The sequence below is a fragment of the Lycorma delicatula genome, chromosome 1 (genome assembly GCF_047948215.1).
Source record: "Lycorma delicatula isolate Av1 chromosome 1, ASM4794821v1, whole genome shotgun sequence".
Lineage (NCBI taxonomy): Eukaryota > Metazoa > Arthropoda > Insecta > Hemiptera > Fulgoridae > Lycorma > Lycorma delicatula.
In genome coordinates this window covers 328,953,935-328,975,725 of record NC_134455.1, presented here as the reverse complement: position 1 = coordinate 328,975,725, position 21,791 = coordinate 328,953,935, and the positions used below count along the sequence as shown (strand labels likewise).

The window sequence follows — 21,791 nt, the reverse complement described above, 5'->3', positions numbered from 1 at the left end:
AAATAAAAATAAATTATACAAAATCAAGCCCTCTCATTTGAAAGTGTTCTATATATTTTAGAGTTGAAATCACCGCTCCATAATAAAAATCGCCTTAATATTGAAGAAGAGAATCAATTTAAAAAAAAAAAAAAAACGTAGGAATGGATATGGGTTATATAATATATATGAATTATATTACATATAATTATTATATGGATGACAATGATTCAAAGTGACATATTCTAATATATTTAGTCCATTTTAAGATAAATCATAATTTTACCAACACTTAATGAAAGGTGAATGAATTCAAAAATTCAAAATAATTAATTATCAAAGAATTTCCTTGGAAAAATATAATATTATACCTCGAAAAGACGGATTTCCACTCATTTTAACAAAGATCTAAGAATATTTTGAATATTAATCAGTTTTTTCTTAACTATATTTTTTATAGTTTTTTTTTTCAAAGGTTATCGAGACGTTATCTGACTGCTTGATGTTTTTATTTTCATTCGGTTAGCTAAATTTTAAGTATCTATTTTTCATGTTTTTCAAAATACATCCTGTTGAAAAGGCTCTGTAAATTATTTTATTTTGTATTATTCTACAACTGTATCATTAAGATTCACATAATTTATTTTAATATATTTAATTAATAACCACAATGTTATTCTCGAAGATATAATTGTTAAATACATTTTACTTTTGATTATTCTAAAATATCTATACACCTATACTAATTGTTGAAATACCAGTATATTAATTATTTACTATGCGAGTATATAACGTAAAATACAAGTCGTTTTCATTTATGTAATAAATATATTGCTATATGCTAAATGATCTGTAAGCCTCCGGGCGGTCCTTGTGGAAGTAATAAAGAACACCTTTGTTTTCTGTCAGCAAAGATATTAACAGTAAATTTAAGATAGGCCTAATAGGCCTATATTAACCTGAAGTCATAGAATTCTGTAGTAAAATAGGGAATGTACTACTATCACCCCACCACACCCATTAAGAGCCCTCAAGGCCATCCAATGGGAAAAAAGGAATCTATATCAGCATCTAATAATAATTATACGGTATAATAACTACGGCTTCCCGAAACTGCCGGTGTAAAGTACCTATATAAGACTGCAACAACTGATCATAACCACAACAGTCCTAGCTACAAGCTCAGGAGGTTAACAACTACCAAGATGTTGTCGTCTGTAAGTACAGATCTTATGATTATTAAAATATATACATACAGTTAAAGAAATAAATGAAACTACATAACATATAACTTGCTATAAATGACACCCATAATTTCACACACACACACACACACACACACACACACACACACACACACACACACACACACACACACACACATACATACATATATATATATATATATATATATATAAAAATGTAGAATAATATATATATATATATATATATATATATATACACCACACACACACAAATATATATACATATACATACACACGCACGTACAATATTATTTTATCTCGTTTTTACTTTATTAATTTTAACAAATAAATAGTAAATGTACGCAATTTATGCAATTTCTGCGTACGAGCTTGCATTTTAATCTACCTCTATAATGTAGTAAGGTAGTAATTTTACTGTAATTTTAATTTTAATTTAATTTTACTGTAATATATATATTTTGGAGCTTATTTTGTTAGAAGTCTTAGAATCGAAATAAACAAAAGTTTTTTGTATTTTTTTTTTTTTTAACATAATCAAAGGTATGGTTCTGACTGTAAATTTTATTTAAAATATTTTTTGTAATATTGTTAATATTAGTAATGAGTTACAAATAGCTATGGGTTTACAAAAATACAATAATTTCATTATTTAGCACTTTATTGTTGTAATAAAAAATTTTGAATGATGAATTTTTTGTTAGTGAGTAATAAATTATTAAAAATGCTTGCTATAGATTTTTAAATGAAAATCCTATTAAGGTGCAATTATATATGCTATAAGGGCAACAATTAAAAAAATAAAAATTCGTGCTTTGGAAAAAATTGTTTACTCACATATTCGTCATAATTTTGCCTTTTGTTTTTTTCTTTACGTATTTCAACTTTTTTCTTTTAAGTAAAGTAATGTATAAAAAATATTTTTAAACTGTATTCACAAACAAAGATAAAATTCAAACAATCTTCGACAAAAATATTATTTCATAGAAAATTAATTGTTTATTCGAAGATATAATATAAAATCATCATTATTAATTTAATTTTTCGTCAAAGTAGAAAATGATAAAATTATTATAAAATTATAAAAATAAACTTTTTCTCTAATTAAGAAATTTTCTTCAATTGGTAACAACGAAAAAAGAAGTTATTAAAATTCTTTATAAAATTATGTTGTAATTTACTTGAAAATTATAATAATTGATGCACTAATTAAATTTTCTTCCAAAGCGTTATCTTATTCAGACAGTTGAAGTAATAAAATTAAAAATTGTAATTATATTATGTAATTTGTTTTTCTTTTAACGTACCAAGAGAAGTAAATTCAGTAATCGTTCTTTCGATTTTTTTCTGTCTGTTGAGTTTAATAGCTTTTAGTGTTTAATTCTGTTCTAAGACTTTAAATTTTGATATTATTAATGAGGAAATTGATTTGATTATTATAAAAATATTGATTTTTATAAAACACTCATTGTAAAAAGGTTTTCGAATCAGAAAGTGAAAAATTTACTTGAACGCAAAAAGATGGTAAATTAAATTACTCGAATGCTTAAAAAGCAAAAAAATAAAAATAAAATAAAATTTCGAATTTATTAAAGTATAATTTCCACGAATTACTAATAAAATAGGGTACAATATTTGATTAAAAGTTCGTTATATCCTCAGCACTGTAACAAACAGTAGATAACTAAAACTTAGGCAGAATTGAAAAATTGTACCAAGCTACAATTTTCAGAAAGTAGATTTACCGTCAACATAATACGACAGCAAAAGTATAAAAGAATATTTTATTATTAACTATTGACAACTTTATAGTCACTCAAAGTTGAAGGAAATATGTGCAAACATATAAAAAAATTGTATACATTAAGTTCAGAAGACTGGAAGTAGACACTTGAGTAGATCAGCCTACTTGTTATAGTTAGAGCCCACTAAATAACCTATTATGTAATAAAACAAACAAATATGTCAGTTTAAATAACTTAATAACTTGTTTTCAGGTATCAGTATTGTTGGCTGTAATCGCCCTCGCTCGAGGATCAATCCCTCATGCAACAGTTTCCACCCAGTACCATGCTCAAGACGAGCTAGGTCAATACAGCTACGGTTATGCCGGTGGTCCATCCTCAAAGACCGAGACTAAGACCGCCGACGGAGTCGTCAGAGGAGGTTACTCTTACGTCGACGGAAACGGACTCGTACAGAGCGCAAGTTACGTTGCCGACCCACACCACGGGTTCAATGTAGCCGCCACTAACCTCCCGATCGCTCCCGCCGCTCCAGTACCAGCACCAGTACCAGCACCGGTTATCCCAGCAGCTCCAATCGCTCCAGTCGTCAAAGTCGCACCTGCTCTCGCCGTTGCTCCGGCTGTCCCAGCTGTTTACGCCGCCCCTGCTCTTTCCGTTGCTCCGGCTGTCCCAGCTGTTTACGCCGCCCATGCTCTTCACGCCGCCCCAGTTGTTTACGCTGCCGGATACATTCCAGGAGTTGAAACTCCCGAAGTGACCGTCGCTAAAGCCGCACACATCCAGGCCGTCCACGACACCAAGGCTCTCCTTCACTCATGGCGTAGGAAGAGGAGCATCCCTCACGCCTACGGCGCTTACCCCTACGGTTATGCTGCACCAAGAGGATTCGCCTACTCTTCAGTAACTCACCACTACCCGACACCATCTTATTCGGCTTACCCGTACACCCCAGCTTACGCTCCATACGCTCACGTTCCGGCTGTAGCTCACGCCGTCGCCCCTCTTCCAGGACACGACACTCCTGAAGTAGCAGCCGCTAAGGCAGCCCACTTCGCCGCCGTCAACGAAGCCAAAGCCCGCGTCGGAGTCGCCGCCCACGCAGCAGCTCACGCCGCCTATCCGGCCTACGCAGCCTACCCTTACGCAGCTCATCACGCCGCCTCTTACGTGCCTGTACCAGTGACTGACACTCCTGAGGTAGCTCACGCCAAAGCCGCTCATCTTGCTGCTGTTCACGAAGCCAAAGCCAAGGCATACGCCCATCCCTGGTAAATAGAAAAATAAAACTTCAAAATTGACCTCCAAAACTTTTGTATATAAACAACCGTACTGATGCTCAATATCTTATTGAATAAATTTTTATACTTATTTTAAAGTATTACTTGTTTTATTTTTCATTGTTTAATATTTTGTTAATCCTTTTCTATCTGAAGTAAATAAATGATTAAGCATTTGTAGCATGCAATATAGGCAACGAATTTGAAATGACATCTCATTTTTAAATGTTACGGCATTAGTATAATTTTTACCAATTGTTATTCGTAAAGGGATGTAAGGACTGTTAAAAATTAACAATATTACTTTTTTTATGGAAGTCGTATTTTTTTTTTTTCATTTCATAAAATAAGCTAAGTTCCTAAAACTTAGTTCATTACTTTATAGGAGTAATAGAGATCATGGTTTTGTTAAGCTTTATGAATAATTAGAAATGGATTTTACACCACAATGTAAGGAAGAATTTGAATAAAGAGTTTAATTTTTATTTTGATATAAAAAACAAAGTTTGCTGAAAAAAAATACAAATATGCAAGTATTTTTTCTCTACACAATCAGTAGCAATGTTGAAGCCATTATGAAATAAAATTAAACATTATGTTATAATTTTCCTACCGTATTTATTCATAAAGGGTAGAGATTTTCACAATTATTTTACATTCACAAAATTCAAATCCATGGTTTTTAGATGAAAACAAAGGGTCACCACGGATGTCTACAGAATTATAGATTCATCCACTTCTTGTGGATAACCAGTGGGTCTTTGTCAGGTGTTATTTGATGTTACAAAAAAGTAGTTCAAATCCAATTAGGTGTATAATTACTCTTGCTTGATTGTTATCCATCGGTCTACGAGGTGTTTGAAAATCAGAATTCTAAGAAATGATCTACCGTAGCATACAAAGTCACAAGTCAGTTGACATCAGTCAATGAGTATTTTGGTTTTTAGTCGGTTGGAAGCGGTAATTTCTCAGAATGGGAGTTAATATTTCACACACTAACCGTTTTTGAACTACCGTATTACTCCAAAGTTTTTTTTGTTGGCTGATGCTTAAAAATTATTATTTATCTTGAGATGTGTAACTTTATTACACCTAAAGTTTAACATTTTTAGGTTCAAATCTGAATGATTATTATAACTTTCCTAATTATTTCGTCTCTAGTAAATTAATATACTGTGGAATCTGCTATTCTCGGTATGATAAGAATTACTCGGCTATTATCAATAACAATATGTTTTATTTTCTAAAAACTTTACTAAAAAAATATATTAATAAAAAATTTTAAAAGTGTTAAAATATACATGTGTTTAATAATATATGGAAAAGTAATCCTTTGAGAGTGATAAACATGTAAAATATGAAGTCATATCAGGCAATACTGCAGGACAAATCCTTTGGGTAAAGTTGTTTTATTTATTTACGAGTTAAAAAGTTATATTTTGTACTCGCAAATTAAAACATTAATAATGAAACTGTTAGTAAGATTTTTGCGAACAATTTTTAGATATTGCTTGTTAAACTGTAAATACGTATAAATGTAAATATTGAAATAAAATATCAGTAATTATTTTTGATCTTTAAATTGAAAATAGGATGAATTTAATAAAATGTTTGGCAGTAACTTTTAATTGAAACGTGAAAATAAACATTAAAAAGTTATTAATTTTTTGAGGGGGAGAAATATTTTAAAATAAAAAAATATTAATTTATTGAAAGTAAAATTATTTTAGAATATTTTCTCAAAATTTATAAAAAATAATAATATTGGTTGCTTTTGAATATTGTATGCTCTGTAGTAGTAGCCTCCGGAATTTTGAAAATTATAAAAGTATTAAAAATAATATTACTACAGAATAAAGAATAATCATTACGAAGATAATTAACGTCTGTTTTCACTAACTTATTTTATCTATTAATGAACAGCAGCTAGTTATTTAACTGCAATATTAAACTCACATCAGAAATTTATTATTGTTTTTGGTAAATTGATGTCAATAAATTAATTTATTAGAAGAACAAGTTTAAGCAAAGAAACTCCATGATTAAAGTGGAGAACATTTCACCCTGTAATTCAATGTTCACAATTATAATATATAAATATATATATAATAGTGTCGCTTTATATGGAAGTGAAACTTGGACAATCGGAGTATCTGAGAAGAAAAGATTAGAAGGTTTTGAAATGTGGTGCTATAGGAGAATGTTAAATATCAGATGGGTGGATAAAGTGACAAATGACGAGGTGTTGTGGCAAATAGATGAAGAAAGAAGCATTTGGAAAAATATAGTTAAAAGAAGAGACAGACGTATAGGCCACATACTAAGGCATCCTGGAATAGTCGCTTTAATATTGGAAGGACAGGTAGAAGGGAAAAATTGTATGGCAGGCCACGTTTGGAATATGTAAAACAAATTGTTAGGGATGTAGGATGTAGAGGGTATACTGAAATGAAACGACTAGCACTAGATAGGGAATCTTGGAGAGCTGCATCAAACCAGTCAAATGACTGAAGACAAAAAAAATATATATATATATATATATAAACTGCCAAAAAAAATATAAGCATGAAAAATAAATTTTATATAAACTAAAATAAACAATGAGGCTGCTCTTGAAAAAATTAAACACAAAGGTTTTTTTTACATTTCTAACCGAAAAAATCTGGAAAAGAAATTAAAAAAATATCTAATATGGACACAACATGACACTTGTATTCCTATTAAATTACATAAATACTTTTTTGCTGCACTTCATTTAACTTATTTCATTTGAAATTGAGATACGATCCTCCAGTTTTTTAATAAAGTGAACAGTTACACAATTGCTGAAATATAAGTTTTTATTAACATCAAATATTCATACATTCATTAATTCAACAATCTTACATGAAATATTAGGATAGAGTAAAAGTACCTTTATTACTCTTTAAATAAATTTAAGTCTTATATTTATCTAATACTATGTTTTTAAATTATTATGATGTAACCATCAACAAAATGAAAACAAAAACGAATAATCAGATGTTTCACCAAATCTGATGCGGACACCACATGACTTACTTGTACCCCTATTAAATTAGATATACATATTTTATAAAATGAAAAGTTAATAAAATGTTATTTCATTAATAATTTCTGATATGTTTCTGCATATTTTGTTTTTATTTTTATTATTGAATTATTATTTACTGTATTTTTTTTTGCAATCAGAGGTTAATAATTATTAATAAATCAATATATTTAAATTAAAAAAAAGTTGAAAAAAAAAATGGAGATGAAATCTGATTCAAACCGATGTGCCTTCCCCTTATAAGATCCAAATAATTAAAAATTAATTAAAATTTCATTTGCCTTTAAATATGGAACCAATGAAAATAAGACCACTCATCGCATATAGTTGAAAATCTCTCAATGAAGGTATTAATACTTTGTTAAGAAAAATTCCAAAATCCTGATGTTTTTGGACTTTGCGCTTTTTTGGTTCAGTCGATTACAATCAAAAAGAGAGGTGCACAACTAGATGTTACAATAGTGCTAAATCCAAAATTTCAACATACTATGGCTAATCGTTTTTGAGTTATGCGAGATACATACATACGTACAAAGGTCACGCCGAAACTAGTTAAATGGATTCAGAGATGGTCAAAAGGGATACTTCCGTTGAAATCTGAAAACCGAAATTTTTCGCGATCACAATACTTCCTCTACTTTGTACAAGGAAGTAAAAACATTAAAAATGTATCTCCTTACCGATAGATTAATAAACGCTGTTATACCCAAGAAAGACTCCATTACTATTAAATTTGTTCTTTCAATTGATTTTTAATCATACCCTAATCAATTTGAAAGAAGACAAACAAAATGTGTGAAGAGAAGAGAACTCATGTACATATTTATTAAGCAAAAACATCGCATGTTTCAGTCATACGTAAAGCAGAAACATAAACTTAGAGAAACCAAAGCAAAAGACCGATAAAGATGTAAATAATATGCATTCTAAATTCATTTTGGATATTAATAACTGAAAAAAATTACATAATTTATTATGTAAAAAACTTTAGCAGAATACTTTTTAAATATTGAATAAAGGGTTCTCTCTCTTACGGGCCTTCCTGAGCATTATAAAAGCTCTTTCTAAAAGATACTTTCTATTTGACCTTAAAACATATACATAATTATTATTATTTATTTACTTTTCTTTTTGTGAAATAGTATCTACCACTTTTTATTAGAAGGTACTCTTTCTAAGCGACCACCGTCGGCTGCAACCTTGTGCGGCTTCTAACATCACCATAAAATTCATTTTACAAAATTATATACGTTTATGTAATTGAACATAGGATTTTGTCTATATAAGTAACTTACACACGTACTTATCTGTATTTGAATTATTGCATTTGGATCTAGCTGTTTATCGTCTTTTATAAACAGTTTTGTTTTCTTAATCGGATTTAAAAAAAGTTTAGTTAATTAAATTTTGTAGAAAATTTGAATTGTTTAATTATTTTGTTTCTAATATTAGTATCAATGGTTTACAATGTTATTAATTGCAATTTTATTAAAAAAAAGTAAATACTATTTTTGTTTTTACCCTAGGCCAACATTCATGGATTGCTTTATAAATACAACAATTCCGTGTAGCTAATTAAATCTACGAGCAAAACTACTATATATTTCAAATTACGCTTCATTTTCTAAATACTTTTATCATTATAAAATTATGATAAGAGAGATTTTATTTAAAACTTAACATATGATGAAGTTCAAAAAGTATACGCGAACAAATAATAATTGAAAAAAGTTATAAATATTGAAAATTAATTGATTTTTTCATATTATGGAATTTTCTTAACATTTATTATACGTGTACTTCTGTTGAATCGAGGCCTGCAGGGAGAAACGTACCTTGCTTCTCGAATGTAGCTCAGTTAGTAGTGAACTTGGATCGCCAGGCCGAGGTATGTTGTTAATTAGAGTCAACAATACAGTAGCGAAGGGGGGGTTATAACTGGTCCATGGCCACGAACTGTTAACTTCCCGCATGTGGAGACTGGTGAAACCCTAAGTTTTATCTCAAAATAAATATCAATATTTGTAAATGTACAATATTAAAAGTTATTTAATGATAAAAGATGAACTTATTAAACAAAAATAGCGATGATAAATTCAAAACTTTTCTGAATACCCATCATTAGAATTTATCTGATTGATGCTTATTGATTCTGTTTGAGTCATACCTTTATTCGAAGTAATACAATGAATCGGAAAAATCATTCGACTTTTTATTTTAATTTATGAAATCTTGCATTCCTATTGCGAAAACAAAATACATTATATTTTTTAGTTCGTATTTAAATTTGGATTATAGTCTATGATAAGTTTATTTTAATATTTTTTTTTACGTTTGTTTCTACTTAAGATACGAATAAGTTTATAAATAAGTTTAAACGCTGTCTGTATGAAAATAAACTTTCACAATAAACATAAAGAAGTGAATCCTGCTTGGTAAAAATAAGAAAAGGATTACATAGAAATAGAAATGACGTACATAGACTACAATAAGCTAAAGTTTAAAATACAGGTAGGAAATGTAGGCTCTATTTATTTTACGGAACCTTTCCCACTAAAACATCTAAAATTTTTATATGAAAATAGTTTTGTTATAATAAATAACTTACATATATAAGGTCGGATTGAGAACCTTTTTTTTTTTTGTAAATTCGGCAATAAAATAAGGCTGTATCGTTTACTAACACCAACTGAAAGGATCACATTAAATTCTATTTATTTATTATTATTATTTATTTATTTAGGCAATTAAATTCTATTTATTTAAAGGGAAAAATTATCATTAACCAGAATAAATAAATATAAATTTATACAAAACATTCGAATTATTATCATATATATTTTTAAATAAAACTTTTGGATAATGTAACATTAATAGTATTAACTGAAATAAAAATAAATCTCTCTTTTAATTTCAAGAAAAAGGATTATTTAACACAGTCCCCTTAAATTATTAGCAACAATAATAATTGAGTACAGAATCGACAAGGGTTTTTAAAATCTTAAAACCAATTCTTCGATTGTTATCACTCCTCTCATATGTAACCAAACAGCAAACAAACTTTAAAGACAAAAGATATGAAGTATACATTTTTTTTTAATAACATAAGTGTCAGTAATAAAATAAATTGATCCTTTAACTCTTTTTTGTTTATTTCGGTTCAGTAACTTGAGTATTCAATAAAAAAACATTAAAATCATTTGATATTAATTAATTCATTTTTCCTTTTTTTGTATATATCAGATTGTTGGTCATACTCTTTAAATAGAAATAAAAAAAGATTAAAAATAATAATCTTTGTAAATAAACTATACTCGTATATAATTTTTTAATTTTTTTTATCTAAATTCATATTTTAAAATTTTCTCTTTTTAAACTGTTTCCCAGCTTTAGAATATCTGGGGATGGGTAACTATTAAACATCTAAACAACTTCTCTTAAACTTTCCATCAAAGTCGCATCTTCTTTCCACTTCCTCCTTTATAATATCCACTTTCTGTGACAGCAAATTATTTGCTAAATCTAAAAAAAAAATATATGTGATTTCGGTCACCTCTAAAATGATTTTAATTTCCAATGACCGGAATAATAATGATCTCAGAAAAGAAGTTAGCTTAAAGGATATTTTGAGTACAAATAATTATTAAAAAACTTTCTTACTTGTCCGTGAAAGACCCAGAAAAATAATCACGTCCTCATAAGATTAATCAAAAAAGGTAATATTTTTTTTTTTGACAGCGTAATCTTCCATTTTGATGTTTGACATGCAAGCGTTTATGAGTTTGCAAAACAAGCTAAGGTTCTCTGGAGCCCTGGAATAATTTTCTGGAGAATTATTTTTATCACAAGTTTAAAGCCCAATTCTTTTATTAGTTTTCTTTCAAAAGTATTTTGAATATCAGAATAACGTCAAACTAGGATTATTATTATTCTATAACAATAAACAACAATGACGATAAAAATATCTTTAAAATGTCTTGGCTTCAGACGGGGTCACTCAACAATCGAATAAAACACTGGATTGTCTACGTTATCAGTAAGTGCCTAGAAGAGAAAATGTATTACTCGGCTGTGTTTTTTTTTGGATGACCAGGCCTTTGATAAGGTCTGGCTTTCTAACCCATTCTACAATTTGAAAATGAGCCTTCTTCAACCGTATTACTTGATCCTACACATCTACCTGGATGGATGTTTTCCCCAGGTGAAGTGCAATCAAGACAAGTCTGTACTCCTTGATACGGGATTGAGTGTTCCTTTAGTGATCAGTTTTGGGCCAGGTTTTATTCTCGGTCTTCACTGCGGACTTCTCGACTCCAGAGGACATCACAGTGGCATCATTTGCGGATGACACGGCAAGCTGGTTGTGGATGCCGACTCAACCGTAGCTTCTGCTAAACTAAAAATTGCATTATATCTAATTAACCAATGTCTAGCTAGATGGAATAGGAAAGTTAATCCGGTTAAGTCTACGCATGTTGCGTACGATGAGGAGCGGTAATTACTACTGAGTTCAGATCAATGGCGTTTTCATCTCGCACGCTAATAGCGTGTGATTCCTAGGACTGCATCTGGATCGTCGTCTGACACGGAGGAGTCATTTCAGGGAGAAACGGACACATTTAACACTAAGTTCAGGGAAATGTACTGGTTACTAGGCAAGGGGTCGCAACTATAACAAACAAACATTATATAACAAAAGATTGCTGTAGTTAGCAATCCTGAACCGATTTGAACCTATGGAATCCAACTTTACGGTACGACAAGCGAGAATAACGTCGAAGTCGATCAGCGATTCCAGAACAAAGTATTGAGTTATATAACAAAAGCGAAAACCCGAAAAACATTGAAATACACGATTTTATGGATTACCAAACGTTCAAGACAAGATACGGCGATTCGGTACAAAATACAAAATGAGACTGAACAAATTCGTGAACTGGGGCTTGCGGTTAACCTCCTAGCTAACAGCGAGGACGTTATGTGTCTAAAGCTACTACTAGTATTAGATACGAGTATGTAAGTTTCCGAAGATTTGAGGTGAATTAACTACCCTCGGGTGTTGTGCATTGTCAAAATCCTTTATTTTGTCTATTGCTTCTTTCATTTCTTTCACTGAACTTGATCAATGTTCTTCGGATTCATATTTTTATGTACTTATGCATATTTATTATATATTTATGTAATTCTGTCTAAGATATGTATACATATTCTTCGAGGGGTTTCAATGGAACATCTTCAGTGGGTGTTATTATTTTTTTTTATATTCAAACCTACTTATGCTTCCGGTAAATTGAAACCGATTATAAAAATTAAACACTGCTACAAAAAATAGAAGTTTACGTAGTGTATGAAATATCGTTTAAGAATTCTTCATGTAAGTTAATATGGAAAGAACACCAAAAGAATTGTTTTTTTGTTGGTTATAGATATAACCAATAATACGTGTACTAATCTAAAACTGTTGTCCAAATGGCTGTTATAGCAAGCAAACCTGTAAACCTGTAAAACCTGTAAACCTGTAAACCTGTTATAGCAAGCAACATGGTTTGTTTGCAGTCAACACCAACAAGCTATTATCTTGTTATAATCCAATTTGTTATCTGTTCATGAATGCAATGGAATGTGGTGGCGGTTAAGTGAAAAAGCAGCATACATATTTAGATAACTTTATATAATAAAAGATTTTTACAAAATGAAAAAGTCATAGAAATCGGTTCATTGGGTAAGCAGTGAGGCTTTAACATAAGAATAAATTGCAATCCTCCTTTTACTAAAGTCGATAAAAAGTAAGATCCATGAGGTAAAAATAATTATAAACATACATAATTATGCCATACATAAAATGTATGGCAATTTTAATTTAATTTTCTTTATTCTTACTTCTTTGTACGAAGTAAAGGAAGTATTGTGATCACGGAAAATTTCGGTTTTCAGATTTCAACGGAAATATCCATCTTGACCATCTCTGAACCCATTTAACTAGTTTCGGCGTGACCGAAACTCACATAACTTAAAAATAATTAGCCGTAGAATATTGAAAGTTTGTATTTAGGGCTGCTATAAAATCTAGTTGTGCACATCCCCTTTTGATTGTAATCGACTAAGCCAAAAAAGCCCAAAATCCAAAACATTTGGATTTTGGACTTTTTCTTAACTGCATTAATAAGCCCTTGTTGAGATCTATTCAACGATATACCATAAGTGGTACTTATTTTCATTGGTTCCATAGTTATAGCCAAATAAAACTTTGAAAAATTTGGATCTTACAAGGGGAAGGCACATTGGTTCGATCCGACTTCATATTTTTTAACTGTTTTTTTTTTTTTTTTTTTTTTTAAGTATATTGATTTATTAAGAATTGATAGTTCTCCGATTGTAAAAAAAATAACAATAAATAATAATAATTAAAAAAAAATCTGAAGTTAGTAGTGAAATAAAATTTTATGTACTTTTCATGTATTCAAAAATTTTTACAATCGGAGGTTAATAATTATTAATAAATCAATATATTTAAATTAAAAAAAAAAGTTAAAAAAAATATATGTATATGAAGTCGGATTCGAACCGATGTGTGCATGGTTACGGATCTGACATGTTCTTAATTATACCACACATCTACTTCAGCGCCGTGAAGAAGAATTAATATATAAACTAATAATTAAACTATTCCATTTAGTGAACTTCTGTATACTGGTTAAATAAAGTTTAACCAGTATAAGTTTAAATTTAGTGCAGTAAAAAATGTTATATGTAATTTAATAAGCGTAAAGGAAGTCATGTAGTGTCCACATAAGATTTTTTACTTTTATTCTGCCCTTAAACGGATGATAAATTTAACTTCAGGCAGGTAAATTCATATTGAAATTTAAATTGGCAATCATGTAACCTTTATATATTTAAAATGCCTAATAAAGGAAAAAGTATTTTATTTTTCAAAATTGTTTGGTTTATTGCTCTATATATATATATATAATTTAGTTTATAGATATACGTGGTTATAGATATAACCAAAAATACGTGTACTAATAATCTAAAACTGTTGTCCAAATGGCTGTTGAATGTAAACTTGTTATAGCAAGCAACATGGTTTGTTTGCAGTTGACACCAACAAGCTAAAATCTTGTTATAATCCAATTTGTTATCTGTTCATGAATGGTATGGAATGTGGTCGTGGTTAAGTGAAAAAGCAGCATAAATATTTAGATAACTTTATGTAATAAAAGATTTCCCTTTAATTTTTTTTTTTTACCAGCTAATGTGATGTAAATTTTTGATTAGCTATCCTATTAATGTTATTAGATAGTGCAAACTATTAAATGACATTTTTCGGATAGCTAATCTAAAAAAAAGGTTATTGTTGATATATTAATATCATCACCATCATGAGCAGATATCATCATCAGCTATCCTTTTGAATTACTTTTTAATTCTCTTCCTCTTTTAAAACAATTTTAATCGTTGAGTATAACATTAAATCGAATTTAATAGACATCAGTGGCTTTGATTATAGACGATTTGAATTATTGAGATATTATCATGTAATTTAAAAATATTATACAATAATAATCTTATAAGCTTTCATAATTTTTTATCCTTTTCACCAAAACTTAATAGAAAATTCAGTCGTAATGTAATCGATTAAATTTGTAAATCGAAAATATTGAAATATGGAAGGTATTACTGTAGATTAATAGAACTATTCATAATTTAAAATATAATATTAAAAGTGAACTATATAAAATGTTTCAAATTATCTCAGTTGTTAACTCTTGAAGTAAAATTTGTTTTACCGCCTAATAACGAAGCAAACATTCACTGATATCAGACGTTCAGATAAAAAATCATTGTTAGGGAGATAAAAAAGAAGTAACTGGTGTCAGGAATACGCAAAAGGCTACTGGAAGCATAAAAGAATAAAATAGTTTAATAAGAGGAGAAAAAACTGATGACGATATCATAACGATTAAAGAATGTTGGGTTGAAATGTAGGAAGAGAGGTCTTACACGTAAACTAAACAATATTTAGGTAGCAGTGATAGAAGTAGAAAGTAGAGGATGAAGAAACGTTAGTTTTAATTCATAAAGGAGTTAGATAAAGATGCAGCCTGTATCCATTGCATTTCCACTTTTGTGTAGAAAGAGTATAAGTAGCAATTATCGAATTGAAGAACAAATTTGAGAGTGGAGTGAATTATCCAAGGAGAAAAATTGAAATATCAAGATGATATTGTTCCCTTTCATAAACAAAAAATATGTAGAAAATAATTCTTAGTGGCACGTATTCACTGGCTAGAATGAAATTCACTTTGAAAATAAATAAGCAAAACAAAGGTTGTAAAATGTTAAAGTAGATGGAAAATTACGAATTAAAATAGGTGACGATTACATACTACGTGTAACAGAATTTTGCTATTTAGGGAATAAATTACGAAGGATGGACGAAGTAAGACAGAGATAAAAAACAGAGGCACAAACAAAAGAGCTCTTATACAGAAAAATGTAGGTTAGAATAATGTAGACCCAAGGATTAGAGAATCTCTTAGAAACTTTTTAAGACTGGCGTATAGCGTTTTATGGTAACCCAACCCGGGCAGTAGGAAAAGCAGAAAGAAAAAGGAAAGATACGGTATGCAAAATGAAAAGCTTTTGCATATGGTAAAGGATAATATTAAAAATTAGATGGTTCGATAAAATTCGAAATTGAAAGGTCTAAGACGATAAGGAGAAATGGATAATTTTGGCAGAATCGTTTGGACGCAATTTAGGTTGAAGATTAGCGGGCCATGTGTTGATGTATATGTTTAGATAATTTAATGACAGAGGGACTTGTAGAAAGTACACACTATAAAGAAGGATAAATTGGAGTGGATGATAATAATTTAGGATGTATAAATATTTCGTAGTTAAATGATTAAGAGCAATGATTTAAAATATAATATCAGTTAAGTGCATATAACAGTTAAATGATTTAGAGCGCAATGGAAAGTATCAAACCAGGCATTTTGAATGAATTCAACTGACTGAACTCAACTAAAAACTGCTGATTTATTATCACTATAAAATCTCACATTACACTCATATAATACTATTTCTTCTGTTATAAAATACACCAGAGATAAAATACTCTTAAATTTATTTTAAAACACACGTATTATTTATTTATAAATTATTCTTACATAAAACACGCTTAAAATGAAATACACTTATTTATTTACAAGAACACAACATTTTTATTTACACCTCTGGAGAACAAAACCTTATATTCAAATTATATGATGGAAGAAATTAATGTTTGCATATTTTTCCACCCACAGAAAGTCACACAGATAGAAGTCCAGGAAGTATCTGCAATTCCACACTATTTTATATCCGGCAGTTTAGCTGCCATTATAATAGATTCAACGCTGAGTTTTGAGAGCCAGTATGCGGACGATGAAATTTTCCGAGCAGTTCACAGTTGCTCGTCTGAAGTCCATGCTAGGAATATTTTCAATTGTGTGATATAACGCCCACAATTTCTGAAATAATGATATCCGGATAATATATTTTCTATCACAATAAAAAGAGTATTTTCAGTGCGAATTGGAATGTTATATAAAAAGGATTTAGCAGTTTAACTATATAAAGCGCCAAATATAACGGAATAAGGATTATAAGGGATATATGGACATAAGGGCCCTGAGAACGTTGTACCTGTAGTAAAAATAAGTCTTATCCTACTGGACAGTCACGTTAGGGCCTACAATCTTCGTCGGACTGGTCCGTATAAACTAGCAGTTATTATGCATAAAGAAAATGTATAAAAGACGTCTTAGAATATAATTGCAAATATATTTTCTTTCTAGTGTTACGTAAACAATAGCCTTTAATTAATTTTGCACTTCCTAAACGTACTTATTCTTATGACTTATTACAAAATTACTTATTACAAAAACTGAAATATCTGCCCCGGCGATGAGATTAATAAAATTATTTTGTTGAATAAAGCGATTTAAATATTATCAATTTTTAAAATTAATTTACAGATGGTAATTACCACCGAGAAACTTGCCTTAATTAAACTCTTTCATAATTAAAATCGTTATAAAATCTGTCTATTTCATAAGTTTATTCTTCAGATTACCTCAAAATCAGCGCTTTTCAGTATCACGTTTTGAAAATGTTTCTCTCCAAGAATTGGAAAACGGAGAGAAAATTCTTCCCAGTAAAGTTCTTTTAAAGTAATTATGGCTGAATAATGTTTAAAGCTATTTTATAACTCAGTAATCATTTTTTATATTTCTGGAAGGTTGTTTTCTGATTTGCTTTTTCAATTAATATTTGTTAATTTATTTTATTATACGTACATGTATATGTTAAAGAAATTTCATATGTTTTAATTGTTCATTGGCATGAAATTCAATATAATATAAAATATCAATTTTACGTTACCTTTAGAGAAATAAGTATCATTAGAATTAAATGTCACTCAAATTAGTAACTATTTTCTCACTACATATAAACTAAAATATTGAAACAATTTTTTTTAAAGCAAATATAAATAAAATCTTGTGTAATCAGTAGTAGGTAGCTTTTTTGTTTTTTATCCTGCATATAATACAACATTTTCGTTAAAGCGTCCTTCCAAACTCTTTATAACAGATTTAAAACTGTTTTAAAATTAAAAAATTACATGGAGAGGAAAAACTCATATCACATATTTTTTACTAACGTTTACAGGTACATATCATTCTAATACGTTTATTTTAATCATGGCATTATAAAGCAAAGGTGCTTAAAATTATTCAGGTTTTTGTTAATATCAGAAAAACTCTGTCCTCTAAGTACTTACACTAAAAATCATTTTGTGAAGGCTATCGCACTTATCCATGTTCACTCATGCATGTGAACTGACCTAGTATGAAGCTATTCGAGCACTTCAGACATACGTTACGCATGTACTTAACGTACAATCACCCCACCACACCCATCAAAGACCCTCAAGGTCGATTATTGCAAAATAAGAAGGAATCTATATTAACATCTAATAATTATGATACGATACTGAAATAACGGCTTCCCTAAACTACCGGTGTAAAATACCTATATAAGAAGGGAGCAACCTATTCTACTCACAACAGTCCTAGCTACAAGCTCAGGAGGTTAGCAACTACTAAGATGTTGTCGTTTGTAAGTATGAATTTTATTTATTGTAAATGAATATATTGAGTACGGTTATTCATTACAACGAATAACCGATGGTTTTCTACAAATGTAAACTTACATTTGTAGAGGACCATAAAAAAAACCACACACACACTTTCAGTAATGTTCGAAAATGTTCTGAAATATTTGTTTTCTTGCATTCAAATGTTACTTTTTCTCTATAAATAAGAAAGAAAATTTATTTAATTGATAATATAGTTAGAATAACTGTAAATATGGTGATCATGTCACCATAGAAAAATGGGGTATCGGGTTTTTTAAAAATCTTTACATTTAATGGTTCAATAGTGTCGCACTGCTTTTGATCTTATGTCTCAGGATTTACCAAAATAATTTTCTTCAAATTTGGCTCAAATATTTTTATATATGGGACATTGATCATATTATTTTATTTAAAAAAATATTTAAAAATTTAAAAAATATTTAAAAATTTAAAAATTCGTTGGAGGGTGGGGAAAATTATCGCAAAAAACCAATTTAGGTTTTCTTCAGAGGGAATTTAAAGAATATTATAAATTATCTGTTGCCTAAAATGAACATATAAATAATAAAAAAAAGAAATCTTTCAAAAAAATTAACTCCCACCTCTTAAAATTGAAATAAATTTTGTTTTCTCTGTCATATTTATCAAAATTTTTCTGATAATTTATACTTCATATATAGTGCAATCAAGAAATGTCTACAATTATTTAAAATTATACACCCAGAACTAAAATGCAAAGTTTTTTGAAAATCTTTGTTTCCTTATTTTAGCCTTAGATTTAGAGAAAATTTTACTGAAGCAGATTAAATGCTTTACCTATATAAGAATATTTTTTTTTAAATTTATTCCCCACCTCTAAAAACTATAACTTCTGTTTTGTTTTTGTTTTTTTTTTTTTTTTTTTTTTTTTTGCTTTACCTCGATTAATTTATATTATCAGTAGCTAGGAATGTCAAATAATACTTTGCTATTTTTTTTTTTTATTAACTTTCTTAAAAAAAATAAATATGTTGACGGTAATGAAAATGATAGCGATGAATGATGCTTATTGATGACAAAAAAAAAATTCAATATTCGTTTTAGCATATAGAGGGTTTAAATCAGTTTTAGCATTAGGACAGTAACAGAAGAATAACAGTTAATTTACGAATAACTGATTATTTATTGAAATAGTTTTATAAAATAATTCATTAAAATCTGGATTAAACGTAATCCAGTTACTAATACCAATTAAGTCCTTCGTTTAAAAGGTAGAAGTTAAATAAGCGAATACGTATTTACTTTCTATTAATAAAAATTATTTTTATAAAAGAAACGAATATATCAATATAAATAACTTGATTACTTGTTTTTCAGGTGTCAGTGTTGTTGGCTGTATTCGCCCTCGCTCGAGGATCAATCCCTCATGCATCAGTTTCCACCCAGTACCATGCTCAAGACGAGCTAGGTCAATACACCTACAGTTATGCCGGTGGTCCATCCTCAAAGACAGAAACTAAGACCGCCGACGGAGTCGTCAGAGGAGGTTACTCTTACGTCGACGGAAACGGACTCGTACAGAGCGCAAGTTACGTTGCCGACCCACACCACGGGTTCAATGTAGCCGCCACTAACCTCCCGATCGCTCCCGCCGCTCCAGTACCAGCACCAGTACCAGCACCGGTTATCCCAGCAGCTCCAATCGCTCCAGTCGTCAAAGTCGCACCTGCTCTCGCCGTTGCTCCGGCTGTCCCATCTGTTTACGCCGCCCCTGCTCTTTCCGTTGCTCCGGCTGTCCCAGCTGTCTACGCCGCCCCTGCTCTTCACGCTGCCCCGGCTCTTCACGCCACCCCAGTTATTTACGCTGCCGGATACATTCCAGGAGTTGAAACTCCCGAAGTGACCGTCGCTAAAGCCGCACACATCCAGGCCGTCCACGACACCAAGGCTCTCCTTCACTCATGGCGCAGCAAGAGGAGCATCCCCCACGCCTACGGCGCCTACCCGTACGGTTATGCTGCACCAAGAGGATTCGCCTACTCTTCAGTAACTCACCACTACCCGACACCATCTTATTCGGCTTACCCGTACACCCCAGCTTACGCTCCATACGCTCACGTTCCGGCTGTAGCTCACGCCGTCGCCCCTCTTCCAGGACACGACACTCCTGAAGTAGCAGCCGCTAAGGCAGCCCACTTCGCCGCCGTCAACGAAGCCAAAGCCCGCGTCGGAGTCGCCGCTCACGCAGCAGCTCACGCCGCCTATCCGGCCTACGCAGCCTACCCTTACGCAGCTCATCACGCCGCCTCTTACGTGCCTGTACCAGTGACTGACACTCCTGAGGTAGCTCACGCCAAAGCCGCTCATCTTGCTGCTGTTCACGAAGCCAAAGCCAAGGCATACGCTCATCCTTGGTAAATACAAAAATAAAACTTCAAAATCTCTGTAAATAAACATCTCACATTGACGCTCAAGATCTTATTAAATAAATTTTGTATATTTATTTAAAAGTATTATGTTTGTTTTAATTATTATTTATTAAACCTTATGTCATACTTTGTAACTGATAAATGAACCTCTGTATGCTGACCTTAATTGAACATATGAAATATTATTATAGTGCAATTATTCTACAACTAGTTATTGTAAAAGACCATGCATTCTTATACTTATTAAAATAGTAGTTACTTTTTATGATAATTGGTAAAACTAATTCTTGCATTCAAATTTAGGAAACAAATGAATCAGATATTTTGAATATTGCAATTTATTAACGAAGAGCTTTTCAAGAACAGCTTAAATGAAGTAAAAGGTGTAACATGGTAAATAAAATTTCACTGTCACAGCCTTACTTTGTAGTTATAGTAGAAAAAAGAAATAATAAATATTTAATAAAAAAATATTTAACTAAAAACCACTGAACAATTATAAACGGAGTTTACCTGCCGATACTTAAGCCATCTTTTACTATTGAAACTTAAAACTAAAAAATCCTCCCACGTCCTATTAAATGTAAAGCAAAAATTTTAGTTACATTATTAATTACTATACTGCTACTAACTGTTGAGTGAATGAATGGTAGTATTTTATTATTTATCAGTTTTTATTTTATTTCTTTACAACAGGCAAACATTTTTAGAAATGGTTTTTTAACTTCACTTTGGATGCTTTTTGAACGCATACTTTGTTAATTTTTTCCAATAACTATTTAGTAGGGCTTTACTATGAAGTGATTAACAGGATAAAATATTGCGGAAAAATCATTTCATGATCTTAATAGACGATGTAAAAGAAAACTAAGAAAATAATACATTATTTTCACGCCTG

The 21,791-nt window shown here is 30.3% G+C and overlaps 1 protein-coding gene across 1 annotated transcript in view; it reads left to right on the top strand.

Annotated features, from left to right (window-relative positions):
- The first annotated feature begins 1,125 nt into the window (after positions 1-1,125).
- LOC142317880 (uncharacterized) overlaps positions 1,126-21,791 on the top strand; it is a 154,014-nt gene continuing 133,348 nt past the window's right edge. Inside the window, exons 1-4 of the mRNA XM_075354425.1 lie at positions 1,126-1,196; positions 3,200-4,221; positions 18,418-18,466; positions 19,842-20,878. Coding sequence (XP_075210540.1) covers positions 1,185-1,196; positions 3,200-4,221; positions 18,418-18,466; positions 19,842-20,878 — 2,120 coding nt within the window. The 5' untranslated portion in view covers positions 1,126-1,184. The remainder of the gene's footprint in view (positions 1,197-3,199; positions 4,222-18,417; positions 18,467-19,841; positions 20,879-21,791) is intronic.